The 13463-nt window shown below is 46.9% G+C and overlaps 3 protein-coding genes across 4 annotated transcripts; all 3 read right to left on the bottom strand.

The window, feature by feature from the left end:
• Positions 1–81: 81 nt before the first annotated feature.
• mgat1a (alpha-1,3-mannosyl-glycoprotein 2-beta-N-acetylglucosaminyltransferase a) lies at positions 82–2918 on the bottom strand. The gene is made up of 3 exons (XM_072393525.1): positions 2709–2918; positions 1503–2418; positions 82–1357 (listed from the first exon to the last, which is right to left on the bottom strand). Exons 2-3 carry the CDS (start codon positions 2121–2123, stop codon positions 659–661), a joined length of 1320 nt encoding a protein of 439 aa, XP_072249626.1. The 5' UTR covers positions 2124–2418; positions 2709–2918; the 3' UTR covers positions 82–658.
• Positions 2919–8170: 5252 nt separating this feature from the next.
• Positions 8171–9511, bottom strand: LOC140315604 (uncharacterized). Its single transcript, XM_072393215.1, has 2 exons — positions 8628–9511; positions 8171–8542 (listed from the first exon to the last, which is right to left on the bottom strand). Exons 1-2 carry the CDS (start codon positions 9363–9365, stop codon positions 8465–8467), a joined length of 816 nt encoding a protein of 271 aa, XP_072249316.1. The 5' UTR covers positions 9366–9511; the 3' UTR covers positions 8171–8464.
• A 1378-nt stretch (positions 9512–10889) lies between these two features.
• On the bottom strand, positions 10890–12692 carry rnf183 (ring finger protein 183). 2 transcript variants are annotated; one of them, XM_072393213.1, is made up of 2 exons: positions 12485–12658; positions 10890–11960 (listed from the first exon to the last, which is right to left on the bottom strand). In XM_072393213.1, exon 2 carries the CDS (start codon positions 11896–11898, stop codon positions 10921–10923), a length of 978 nt encoding a protein of 325 aa, XP_072249314.1. In that variant the 5' UTR covers positions 11899–11960; positions 12485–12658; the 3' UTR covers positions 10890–10920. The 2 variants fall into 2 exon arrangements, 1 of the variants encoding a protein (XP_072249314.1); XR_011917267.1 differs by having other exon boundaries at positions 11954–12023; positions 12485–12692.
• Positions 12693–13463: the final 771 nt, after the last annotated feature.

The raw sequence follows: 13463 nt of genomic DNA, 5'->3' as shown, positions 1-13463 counted from the left end.
TCCATAATATTGTTCACAACTAAAGGTGAGCTGTGTTTACTCATAAAAAAGGAAAGGCTTGGATGAGTTGTTTTTTTTCTGTTTTAATTTGAAAAATATACAAATACCCAAACAGTGGTTTGCAAATGAACAAACCTACCAGGACTATGTCATAGAAGAATCAAACAAAATCATCTGATGTAAATGTAAGCAGGAAGAACTGATTTTCATAAAGGAAGTTAACAGTTCCAATCAAATGACAGATTATACTGTAGTTAATTTACCAAAGCTGCAACTCACACCACCACAGATTATGCTTCCTTACCTGCATTTGGTCACAGACAACCAGAAACTGAAAATAATTTAAAGAAAAAAGGCAAACTAGGTTACTGCATTAATGCATGTGCACAATTAGCATCTTATAAAAATAGATCTCTTGCGCAATACAGCAGATTTGTCTAAGAGACTGTGAGGCTGCTTCCTACACCGAGAGAGAGTTTTTGGAATAATGAAGAACACCTGAGTAGCATTGGCAATAACTCCTACACCAGCCAGGGACAATCCATTCTGCAACACAGACAACAGAGAACGAGACCACAAATCATTTTCATCTTTGGTCTGGAATGCTTTATCCAGCTGACATTTAGAGAAAACGAAAAGGAGACAAACTTCTGGATCATCAGCTCCAACTGGGATCATACTGAGTCCATCCTGGAGGTGGGGCCAAATAGATTCTGCGTCCTCTGAACAGGAAGCTGACGACCCCTCTGTAGCCGGTCCTTGGCACTCCGGACTTCAAGTCATCCATGATTCCCAGGTTTTTGGCCAGCACTTTGAAGCTGTTCTTGCTCGAGTATTGGAGGCGGAAAGGTCCCGCTCCTTTCAGGCGGCCCTGCCTGACATCTTCATATGCAACCACAGAGGCATTGTAAACTTCTCTCTCAAAATCTTCTCTGTACGTCTTCTCCTTCAAGTAACTTAAGTCTAACGTAGTGAAAGGCACATACTCGGTGTTCAGTTTAATGTAGCGCAGGTACTTGTCATAAAACTGGCCCAGACTCACTCCCTGCCGGCCGAAAGTTAAAGTGCGTGAGATCTCCGGCCGAATGCAGGCGCGGCCGCGGCGCTGCTCGGGCTGACGCATCCAGTCGTCCCAGAATGAAGCGGGCCACTTGGGCTCCAGCTCCTCCCACACTTCCCTGAGGAGCATCCAGCCCAGGCCCGGGAAGAAGTCCGTTCGGTACAGCAGCTCTGCCTTGGCAGGATCCACATAGCCGTCCCTGCCGTTGTCGTTCCAGGCAGACACACACCACAGGTTGGGGTCGGATTTTAGGACCGGCAGCAGAGCGCCGAAGTACTCAAAGAAGTCTGGCGCCACCTAGAGTAAGAGATGAACTATTAAGTTTCAGTTAAGACGGCATTGTGTGGTGAAAGAAAATGTTTTAAAGGAAGGACACACAGCAGCGGTGCACTTTTATTTCTCTTAAAGACTGAACGTGTGAATTAGGGTTGGGATAAATTACCTCCAGGTCATCCTCTACAATCACCACAGAGGAATGGGAAAGGCTCTTGAAAACCTGGTTAAGAGCCCAGCGGTAGTGTCTGGAGATCTTGTAGTAACCCTGAAACTTCTTGTGCTCGGGCCGCACCGGGATGTCCGATAGGTCGGGCTGTTTCAGGTGAGTCACTTTGTCCCCATACGAGCGGATCACCTCAGCGGTGTCGGCATGCCCGCAGTCCTGACTCACAATGACGGGGAAGAGCTCTGCTGAGGGCCGGTGCTGCAGGAGCTTGTCCAGGCAGCGCCTCACGGTGACCCTGTTGCAGGCGATAACCAGGACAGGGATGACGGGCTGAGCAGGGACGAGCACGCTTTCCTTCTTTCGCTTTGGCGGCTCCCACAGCGACTGGTGGTTCTGGATTAGCAGGAGGATGTTTTTCTGCCGCGCAAGCTCTTCTTCAAACGCATCTGTCATCCGAAGCAAATCTCTCACCATGTCGCTGGTGGGCAGTTCAGCAACTTCTCCTCCTTCGCCCAGCTGCATCGTGGGGGGTCTGCCCCACAGCAGGAGCACCATCAGGGCGTTCCAGGTGACGAACAGGAACGCACCGCAGAATATGAGGGAGCCTCTTTTACGGATCATGGCACAGAGATACAGGAAGGGGTGGGAAGGGGGAATCAGGAAGATAGGGTGTGAATATAAAGAGCTGTCCTGGTTACAGACAATAGGAAAGGGATATGGGAGGGGCGGCCTGAGTCCTTATCATCACAAGTGCATGATTAGAGATATTGTTGGCTCACTGAGCCGTTACCACAGTTAGAAAGACACGGTTCAGTTTCAGTGAGGGTGAAAGTGGAGGAAATGTGAGCGAAGGCAGGACTCATCTTGGAGAATAGCTGCGATTGGCAGATCCTCAACTTTCAAAATCTTCTGTCATCTGAAAAGAAGCAGAAGAAAACGTGTAAATAACCCCTGAACGTGGAAAAGTAAAAGCAGGGCACCGTGCACTCTGATCCCGGGGAAGGGTTCACCCGACAGTCCCCGATCGATGTCCTCTTATCACCTGTGGCTGCCCGGCCGCAGACACCGAGCTGTGCGCAACTCGGGCAGAAAAACACGCGCAAACACTGCGCCCCCAGCCCAGCCTGCAGCCCCGCAGCCGCTCCTGCTTCTGCCCGACACACTTACTGCCGCTCCAGCAGGAGCGCGTTAAAGATTAGCCCTTACCCTGACAGCGCGACCACCTCCTCCTCCCGTGAGCATTTCTTCGATGACGGGCGGAAAGTTCAACGCCAGGCGGCGGGAGGACGGCTGGAGCGGGTGGCGAGCCGCTCTCCTGCTTATTTCCCGACGAATCACGCAACTTAACGCTTCTGACTTTCTCCTGTTCCCTGTAGAGCTTCTGCCGAGAGGAGGAGAAAGAGGAGAAATACACGACAACTTCCTGGTTTGAGGGCAGTCGCGGAAGTCCCGCCCTAACCGTCACCTTGAGAAGTTACGCAACACTTTGACGCCTCTCTGCAGAGCTAATTAAAAGCAGCGACCTCTCATGTCTTTCTGCTCCCTGATTGTTTGCTTTCACTCACCGACGTGTCGACATGCAGCAGCGCAGACACATGCAGAAAACAATGGGTTAATGAAGCTAATAAATCTGCTCGAGCTGCGGAGAAGAGCCTCATTTGTATGCGTCTCAAGGGGAAAAAGGCAAATGGCGGAATGTTTCTTCCATTCTGCCCATCTAATGACAAACAGCTTGTAGGTTAACTATCACTTTGAGTCTCCCATGCATCATTAAATACATCTGCCCATGCTAAAGGTTCAGCTGAATTGACTAGAATTAAACTATAAATTCGGTTTATCATTGTTTTTACAACAAAAATCAAGAAAACGTTCAGATCTAATGGAAAGTCCAATGAAAAAATGCAGTGATTCTAACACTGGTTTTGACTCTGTTTCACTGCAATCAACGTGAACCAAAGACATCTCATGCTTTGTCTTGACAATTTCATTTAATTTATCAATATATGTTTCAGCATTTAAGGCCTGCAAGTAAATAAAATTTAAATGTTTAAATGATGAAATATTCCAGCCAAATAATAAAGACATGAAAAAAAGTATTGATGATATTTCAAACAGATGATTTGGACCAAAAGCAGCATCCATGAAAGCCTGAATCTTTGAGGAGCAGAGATGGGCAGAGGACAGATGTGAGAAAAACACAGAAGTGATTAAAAACAATGTTCCTCAGAGAAAGACTGGAAGGGATCTGCATATTTCTGCCTCTACAGAGCAGAATATCATGAAAGCATTCAGGGAACCTGGAGGAGTTTCAGTGTAAAGGACGAGGGAGCAAGCCTAAGCTGGACCCCGTGACCTCTGACCCCTCAGACGCTGCATCAAGAACCGTCCTTCATCAGCAGCTGATAGAAGCACATGGACAAGGGATTACTGTGGAAACCTTTGTCAAGCACCACAATACAGAGTTCCATTCACAAGCTTTACTGTGCAGGAAAGAAGCCTGATGTTAACCTCGTCCAGAGGCGGCGTCCACTTCTCTGGGCTCGGAGGCGTCTGGGATGGACCGTCACACGGTGGAAACGTGTGCTGTGGTCAGACCCATCAGTATTCCACATCTTTGCTGGAAGAAATGGAGCAAAGAGCAAAAGCAGCATCCAGCCTGCTGTCAGCAGCCAGTCCCTGCAGCCAGGCTCTGTGATGGTATGGGGTTGGATCAGGGGGCAAAGCTCATTTCCACTTCTGTGACGGCAGCATTAATGCAGAAAAGCTCACTGAGATTTTACAGCAACATATGCTGCCTTCAAGGCCACATCTTTTCCTGGGACGTCCCAGCATTGTTCAAGCAGACCATGGAAAACCACATTCTGCCAAATTCCAAAGGCCTGGCTGAGGAAGAAGAGGTACGGGTGCTGGACTGGCTGCCTGCAGTCCTGACCTGTCCCCAGCAGAGGAACAACCACCCCCCCGCACTGCTGCACACCTTAAGACCTGTTTAAGGAAGAATGGGACAAAATAACAGCTGGAACTCTGCATCACCTGGTTTCCTCAGAGTCAGAACGGCTTTAAGTGTTGGCAGAAGGAAACAAAGTGGGAAAAGGTTCACTGACTTTATGGGATGTTGCAGGTCTGAGGTGTAGAAATGATGTTTGTTAACAGATGAAATGAAGCTGAACAGGAAACATGTTGAGTTCAAACTTTTTGCAAAGAAATAGGAAAACCTTTCTCCAGAATACAATTCATTAATCATCTATTTATTTTTCCACATTTTTCTTTAAGTGTTGGCAGAAGGAAACAAAGTGGGGAAAGATTCGCTGACCCAACAAACAATTTATGTATATCAATGAAATGAATTCAGCTGCTGTGATGGAGTGGCGGCCTGTGTCCCCTCGCCCTACGGCAGCTGCGACAGGCTCCAGCTGCAGCCCCCACATCGACCCTGAATTGGATTCAGCGGGTATTGAAAATGGATGAATTTATCTAATGAGATAAAACATGAAATTGTGTAAAATATGCAAAAATGGGGCGAAAAAAGAAAAATATTTTACAATTTGCTTGACACTCTTTGCTTTTAAAGGGTTGGGATTTAGTCTACTGCTTAAAGTTACAGCACTATCAGTCATATCTTTCTACTAATGACACATACCTGTCCAAGTCACTGCAATACGCCGTTCATAATGTTCTTTAAATGAGGGAAACATCTAAGTCAAAGTGTCCGTGGACAGGAGAGTGAACCCCACATTGTAAGCCACTTTGGATCAAAGCTTCTAAATGTCATTTATAAACAGCAGCAGCCTAAATGAGGTTTATTTTCCTTTCGAACATTGCTGATCTAAAGAAATTCTGTTTCCATGTCCCCATGAGAAAGAATAAATGAAACTATTTGCAATGCAAAAAAACTTCCCTAAAGCATATTATTTACTGCAGAAAACTGCAGCTGCGGTAAAAACACATCATGGTCAGCCGTGTGTGTCGGAAATCAGATAGATCAGTGGTGCCTGTTTGAAAGTGAACAGAAGGCTTCTTGTTTTGACACACTGTTAAAGTGCTGCGTCAAAATTAAGCTCAGATTTTCTTACTGTGAAAACAAGCTTATCCAGCGAAGACAGCAGGAAGTGGTTTGTGTGGTGTGGTCACTGGTATGAAGTTAAAGGGGAACTCCGGTATTTTTAAACCTAGACATTATTTCTGGCATGAAATACGTTCATCTACTCACTGAGAACAGTTTGGTGAAAGTCGGCGTCCTTCGGAAGATATTTAGATAACTGGAGATCCATATAACGGAGTGAACGGGGCTTAGAGGATGCAGCCTCTAAATAAGGCATTATCTGTCTTTATTTCACCAATACTTTAAGAAGAATGAATGAATGAACGTGTGCTATAGCTCTGTTAGCTCATAGCTGCTGTTATGTGGCTACTTGCAGCTATAGGAGAGCTAACGGAGGGATTTCTACACAGGCACTCTACTGGGACCACTTCATCCACACGCCCCCCTGCAGCACAGTTTATTCACTCCGTGCTCTGTGACAGTCGGCTAACTTCACACAGAGTTTGCTGCTGATAGTTTTGTGCAACATGGCAGGATATTTATCAGATTTTGACAACGTGAACGACGACTTTGAGTAAGATGGATGTTCTTACCGGAGTAAATAAACTGTGCTGCAGGGGGGCGTGTGGATGAAGTGGTCCCAGTAGAGTGCCTGTGTAGAAATCCCTCCGTTAGCTCTCCTATAGCTGCAAGTAGCCACATAACAGCAGCTCTGAGCTAACAGAGCTATGAGCTAACAGCAGCTATGAGCTAACAGAGCTATAGCACACGTTCATTCATTCATTCTTCTTAAAGTATTGGTGAAATAAAGACAGATAATGCCTTATTTAGAGGCTGCATCCTCTAAGCCCCGTTCACTCCGTTATATGGATCTCCAGTTATCTAAATATCTTCCGAAGGAAGGAAGGAAGAAATAAGAAATAAGGAAGAAATAAGGTTTAAAAATACCGGAGTTCCCCTTTAACTCAAGTAAGAGCAAAGAAGAAAGCACAAGATAATCTTTTCATACCAAAAATGAGACAAACTGCACGTTTGAAATGCTGCATGTTGCAGGTGTCGCCATGAATATTAATTGCATGAAAGCGCTGCATATTTTTCTGATTATTCCATTGATCATTGGGTCTATAAAGGCCTTTTACAGAGGCTGACTTTTGGATGATGCCTTAAAACGTCTTGTTTTGTCTCACAATCAGAAAATCATCAAATTCTAAGCAGCTACAACCATTGAGTTTGGGATATTGTGGCAGGCAGTCAAAGACCTTGGACTCACGTCTTCATTCATGTTTTGCTTTGTTTGTCGACCCCCATGTTGAAGAATTGGTCATCACTCTTCATTCTTCATTATTCCATCCCAGATGGGATTTTTTACACATGAAGGAGTTATGTCTCTCATCTCTCAGTTAAGTTCTGCCAACAAACATCATTATCACATCACTTTTCATCCTCCGTTTAAGGAATTGTTCCTTACCACGAATTAAACTGCTGCAAAGGAAAAAACTTCTTACTTTTTTCAGCTGGTTTAAATTCTGGCCATCACCAAAGTGAAGCCCCTGATGATGTCCTTTCCCTGCAGGAGTTTCACTCCCCATTACAGTGTGAAAGAGAGAGCTTGTAATGTTGTATAGACCAGGCCTTGATGTATGACTCAAGTAGTTCATAAAAGCACTTTGAGTGGAAAAGGGCTGAATAAGTTCAGCCTATTTCCCAGATAAAGTTTAATTTAACCTGAAAAATAGTTGGTCCATTTAGTTATAGCAACACAACTCGTTTGCCATTTAAAAGCTTCATCTAAATCAAGAGATTCAGTTTTATTCTTGCAACCATGTATAATTAACCCTGGACACCCAGACTCTGTCTGCAGGACCTTCATCTTAAGCCACCCGTGTAAAAGTAAACCTTCTTCAGATCCACTCTGGCAGAGGTTCGCACTCAGAATTGCTCAGAAATGTCCTGCATCCATGGTCATCCTGACTCGTCCAAAAGCCTCCCCACAGAATGAGGAGAGGAATTAATGAGCTGATGCTTGGTGCCCGTTTCATCCACACGCTGTTGGAAATTATGATGAAAAAGTTGCCTAACCCTTACCCTCAATTCTCATAGCATGGTCTGACAGCCATTCAAAGGCCCAGAAGACGGTCACATGACTTTGGCAGCCAGATACAGGCAGTCTGGTGGAGTCTGAGGACATTAAATGTTCAAAAAATGCTCCTTTTTCACGTCTGACACAGGCCTACAAACAGCTCTCCATTTTCACTCCGACCATTAACTGTTAGACCTTCTATAGACACGCATGTCTTTTCTGTTCAGGTGGACACCAGCTAAGTTACAGAAGCATCAAAAGGACCACTGATGCACCAAAGCTCAATTGTGAGCAACAAACAGTTTGACAACCAGTTTTTGCTTTGAATCAAATCTGAATAGAAACTTAATAAGGCTTAAAAACTGTATTAATGTATAAATATCCCATCAAAAGAAGCCGTCCTGGTTCCTAAATGCTACCAGAATCTAAGCTTAACACTGATGACACATGCTTCTTTATGTTGGCTCAGAAAGAAAAAGTCCAAAGTGGAAATAATCAAGCAACATTTTTTTAATATTCCCAGCTCATTGCAGGTTCCTTTTTAAAATTTTCCTTCTTTGAGGTTTTATAGACTTTTACATCACAGTCTGCAGGATGAGCTTTTGTGCAAAACGTGCAGGGAAGGCGCACAAACCTTAGAAAAGCAATACATGCATTTATTTCCTGTCACAGTATTGCTCCTACATTCATTTTATCCTTAAAGGGTGGGGGTGGGGGGGATCCGTGACATCAGGTTGCTGTTTTTTTTCTTTTTCTTTGGGTCACCAGGTTGAAGTCCAGACACTTTGCGTCTTTTGAAAGCCGATGTGAGAGTATCTTTGGTGCTGAGGCCTCGGACTGTCAGTCACTTCTGTCCTGCGCCACCTCTTGTCCAGAACTGAGGTTGTCCTGAGAGGATGTGTAGATTTGACCACTTGCCTGCAAAAATGAACGTAGAAAATGATTTCACGCGCGCTGGGTTACATCTTTGCTGACTTTTACATGTTTTTCTGATAGCGCTCACCTGCAGGACACCTCTGATGTTCTCCTGCTGGCGCAGAAGATGCGGCGCAGCGTGAGAGCTGCCGCCGCTGGCCCCGCACAACACCGCCAACCTCAGAAGTATGAGTTTAGACACCAGAGACGTCAGAGAAAAGCAGCTGTTCTTCAATGTTGACCAACCGGTCAACACCAGAGACGAGTTTTCCCCCGACGTTTCCATCAGAAACGGAGATGAAACCGACAGCTTCAGCCCCCCGGGGGGGAGCTTCCCGATGCCCTGAACCGAAATGATTTCACAGATGTGCGCGGCGTGGGTTTCGTATTTTATCATGTGAATTATTTTAGAGCACCTTTCTCTTCCAAGCAGCACCGATTTCAGTCCGCGCGCCTCTGTGTTTTGGACGCAAGGGGCGGAATGACGTATCGCTTTCCCCGAGGATTGCGAAAGTTTGGCGTGACGTAATTTATTATTTTTCTGGTAATCTTCTTCTTTCACTATTTCGTTACCCACCCTGTCCCACCTACACGACACAGCTAGTCTCCCTCCCCCCACCACGCTCTCTCCGTTGGGAACAATCGTCCACGCTGACGCTTGCTTGGATCCGGTACGCACGGGCGAGGAGTCGCGCAGCGCCGCGCCGGCCAGTCCGAGGCTGTACGCCGCGCTGCCAGGCCGCTTTGTCGGAGGATTCCTGGTCAAGATATTCCCCCTGCACCGGAGAACAGCAGACAGGGAAGAGGCGGAGGGGGTGGAGGCCATAGTGGTCAAAAATCCTCCTTCAAAGTCGCTGCTGGTCAACTTCTATCCAGGCAGTCGCATTTAAAGGTTAATATGCGTGTAGACGGGATCAGGGTGGGGGTCGTCCACCATACTGGCCCCTGTAGTCGCAAAGGGGGGTTCGGGTGGGTGTGTCTTTAGGTAATAGTGGAAAATATTCGACACTGTAAAAACACCACGTAAAAAGAACCCGAAGCCTTGAATTCGTCATTCTGCCAAAGAAACGTTTCAACAGCAAGTTGTTCAGATTAAAAAAGACTCGGAATGCCCTCGTGCTGTTTTTTCTTGTCATCTAATTTAGCTGCGGGACGAAACGTTTGTCTTTGTCCAGGTGACCTTAAAAAAAACCACAGATCATGAATATTCATAAGTGATTATTTTTGTTTCCCAACTTCCTTGTAAGGAAGGCAAAAAATCCACAACGAGGTCACAATAAATCTAAGGAGCGAACAGTCATGTGAGCGTGACGCACGCCCTCTTTCAAGTCTAAGGTTTTATGTATCAGGACATAATCCAAAAAGTCAGGTCAAACCAGCCTCAGATGAACAACACATGGCATATTACACTGAACCAAAACTAAGTGAACCCTCACTGCTTCCACAGGAACTAAGAGGGTAAGAAGCAGCCAGGAGCTGCTGATCAATGCTCTGATTATTGATCATCAGTCAGTGTGAGCAGCTCTATAAAAGCAGGAGTTCTGTCAGTTTAACACGATGCCAAGGAGGAAAGACACCAGCAATGATCTCAGACTTGGCTGCTTCTGCATTACGGTCTAAATCATACTCAACAAACAAAATAAAAACATCTTACAACTCAAAGTATTTTCTTCTTCTTCTTCTTCTTCTTCTTCTTTTCTGACTGCTGGTTTGCATCCATCACAGGTAAAAATGACTGAATAAATCCTTCAGTTCAGACCGATGCCGCATCAGGAGTAAAGTTTTGACCAGGCACATTGACACTGCCACAGTTTGCTGTTGACATTGATAACTCACCATGCATCAAGGAGCCGGATGGCCCAAACAGCCTTAAAGGACACACACCAGTTGCCTTGTTAACGGGTGTGTTTACACCACCAGAGGGTATCAGGTGTCCAAGAGGCTGCAGATCTGTACTGACTCATGAAAGTGAACAGGAAGTCCCCGTTACACTGAAACAAGGGGTAGCTTCAGAGCAGCTAAAAGCAGCTTATCCTGAAAGCATTTCAAAAAGACTCGGAAAAGTCTCATAAAAAGGCTTTATTTAATGGATATCATCAGGAATACTTAAAAATATATACATCTTTAGTTATGTACAAGGAGTATAAACAAAGGATCATGAGATCAGTCTTATGTGATCTAAATAACTGCCTTTTAGTGCATTTCAACATGTACAGCTTATCAACGTTTCCCCACAGCTTTCCTCTCGCTGCAGCTTTCACAGCTTTGTCCCGCGCTCAAAAATCCTCGTTTTCCTTCACCATCTTACACCAGGAGTAGATTAAAGTGTCCAGAGGATCAGACAAGCTTTGTTTGAGTGCTCTCGCTTCACTTTGGCCGGTTCAGGCTCCTGTCCCTGGGGTGAACGCCCCCCTACCCCCGGGTCCTGGTACCGTTTGGTTCCCCGGCCTGACGGGCCTGATGGGAAGGGCCACATTCGGTATGATGACGAAGGCCAGAATCCCCACCAGCATGAGTGCCACAGTGATGGTGATGATGGACGCCACCACAGCGTAGTAGCACTGGTCCGAGCGGAAGAATCTGCGCAGGCGCCCTCTCACCCTGCTCGGGGGTCTGCCGACGTCCACCATGGTGGTCGGGGCTGCGCCCTGCTCCACCGCGCTTAGGTTGCCTCCGCCACCAGGCGTGGTCTGAGCATCCTGGTTCTTCTTCGGCAGGGAGAGGATGCTCGGCTTGGTGGGGCTGTTGGGGGGCTGGTTCTTCAGCACCAGCTTGCCCTTGCTGCGCTTGAAGCGGATGGACAGGGCCCGCTGCATGTCCGCGGGGAGTTTGCCGATGATGTCCTGGTTGTTGCCCAGGCGGGGCAGGTCTCGGCCGTGGGGCAGGTCCGTCATCTCTCGGCACACGGGGCAGGACAGAGTTTTGAGCTCTGGAGAGGTCACGTTGATGCGAGCGAGGCACTCCAGACAGAAGGTGTGCCCACATGCCAGCAGCTTCGGAGTCTTGAAGACGTTATCGTAGGAGCAGAAGCAAATGGCGCACTCGGTGTCCTCCAGATCATCTTCTGGGGGATTGTCCTTCCTCCGAACACTGTCCTTTTCTTTCCTGTCGCGCCTTCGGGCCTCCTCACTCCTCCCGCGCTGCCCCCTCTCCCCCTGGTGCCGGTCTCTATCCCGCCTCCTCCCCCTCTCAGCCCTCTCAGAGTCCGTACTTCTCGACCTCCGAACTTTGGCAGACTTCTTCTTCTTGTGGTCCTCTTTGCCGCTTCTGTCACTCTGGTTGGGTTTGGGTTTGACATTGGGGGCCAGCCTGGCTCCATGGCCCCCCTCAGCCCTGCTTCCCTCCATATCATCGCTCATGATGGAGGAGTGATGTTAGCGGTGCCGGCTGGAATTAGATTTTCAGTTTCCCCCAACACCAGCTGTGGAAAAGTACATCTTGGATGAGTTCATGGATCCCAGAACTGCACAGAGCAGGAAACAAGCTGGAGATAAAATACTTGCACAGTCACTGTTCCTGACTCACGATGATCTCTTGCTAATTCAACACACATCTGCTGCTTTTGGAGTGATAAGCAGCAGGTAATAAGTAACTGTGCGTTCTGAAGGTTTTCCTGCTCTAAACCCATCAAACACAAGCAGGGAGTGCTGAAAACAGACTTTGGAAACCTGTCACTGCCCCGCTGCTCAGCTTTCCAGTCTACCTGCTCTGCTCAAAGTTTTACGTCAGCAGGAGGCTCACATTTGACATTTCAGAAGCTTATTTTCTTAAAAATGTCCAAAAGAACAGCACAGACATTTGCAGCAGCTTTAGGCTGAGCTAAAAGAGCTCAAGTTCCAGCTTGTTTAAATGCGTCTCATGCTTAAAACTGAAGCAAAGAGCGGCACAGAGGCCTTGCATAACAGAGAATAAATGGCTTTTTGGAATGTAAATACCCAAACTCACCTGTTGGGGTAGAAGAATATTGGCTCCCGTCGTCAGAGTCTATCTGACAGGTGGAGTAGTCCCGCTGTGGAGCAAAATGTGGATCACCAAATGTCATTACTAAGAAGAAAAGTTAAGAACCGAAGTGTGAAGTGGCTCTCCTCCTCTGCTCGTATATTTCCTCTTATAGCTTTTCCTAATTGCAGCAGGGGCACAGCCTCCTCTGAACCCTCCTCGCTGCTCACCGCCTCCCTGCCCTCCCTTTTCTCGTCAGACCAGTTGAACGAGCTGCAGCGATCCATTGCCTTCTCTTACCCTCTGTGTCTGTGTTAGGAATATGCAGATAATCAGGGCATTTACTTAGATAATGCTCATGTGTCCGACTCCCAAAGAGGCATCGCAGCGTCACTTAGAGGCAGCAGCAGCATGGAGTCATCTGTCAAACTGACATCTTCCATCATGTGCGGTTTAAGCGAGCCCCTCATATCAGATCAGACATGAGAACATGAGGCTCACGTGTCAGAAGCATCCACGACTTTTCACTCCGTTTCACAGTAAGTGTCAACAGCTACTGTTGGGAAAATTCCACTGTGCTTGCATAAAAAGGACAGGAACGCGGCTCTGTCAACACGGCACGTATCAGCATCTCATACCTGTCATACCTGTGCTGCTGCTGCTGCTGAACCACCCAAACGAGCTCTGCTGAAGCTCTGCTCGGCTCTACTGACTCCCTGAGAAACACACAAACCCATGCCAAGGCCACAGCTGATTTACACTGACGGTTACATGCGAACCGAGCCAAAAACACCCTGAAATGTCCCCGTGGACTCGCTTTATGATGCAGGTTCTGTTGTGTTCTCATAACAAGCTGCTGCAGGACTGCCCCACAAATGAAGTTAGTCTTCCTATGAGGGCGGAATCTGGCACGATTTATCTCATTTTAGTTGTTGAAAATGAATCCTCTACCATAAAATACATCCCTGTAATCTTTTAAAGTGTC

The sequence above is a fragment of the Leuresthes tenuis genome, unplaced genomic scaffold, assembly GCF_036924035.1.
Source record: "Leuresthes tenuis unplaced genomic scaffold, fLeuTen1.0.hap1 SCAF_10, whole genome shotgun sequence".
Classification (NCBI taxonomy): Eukaryota; Metazoa; Chordata; class Actinopteri; order Atheriniformes; family Atherinopsidae; genus Leuresthes; species Leuresthes tenuis.
The sequence above is the reverse complement of the archived record's forward strand: the minus strand, read 5'-3'. Positions and strand labels throughout refer to the sequence as shown.

What these genes read in the sequence shown, in the direction of transcription:
- mgat1a (XM_072393525.1), bottom strand. Translation starts at nt 2,123, where the DNA reads ATGATCCGTAAAAGAGGCTCCCTCATATTCTGCGGTGCGTTCCTGTTC. An exon ending in TTGTAGAGGATGACCTGGAG is followed by an intron (nt 1,358 to 1,502) that starts GTAATTTATCCC and finishes CTCTTACTCTAG; the next exon opens with GTGGCGCCAGACTTCTTTGA.
- LOC140315604 (XM_072393215.1), bottom strand. Translation starts at nt 9,365, where the DNA reads ATGGCCTCCACCCCCTCCGCCTCTTCCCTGTCTGCTGTTCTCCGGTGC. An exon ending in ACATCAGAGGTGTCCTGCAG is followed by an intron (nt 8,543 to 8,627) that starts GTGAGCGCTATC and finishes TCATTTTTGCAG; the next exon opens with GCAAGTGGTCAAATCTACAC.
- rnf183 (XM_072393213.1), bottom strand. Translation starts at nt 11,898, where the DNA reads ATGAGCGATGATATGGAGGGAAGCAGGGCTGAGGGGGGCCATGGAGCC.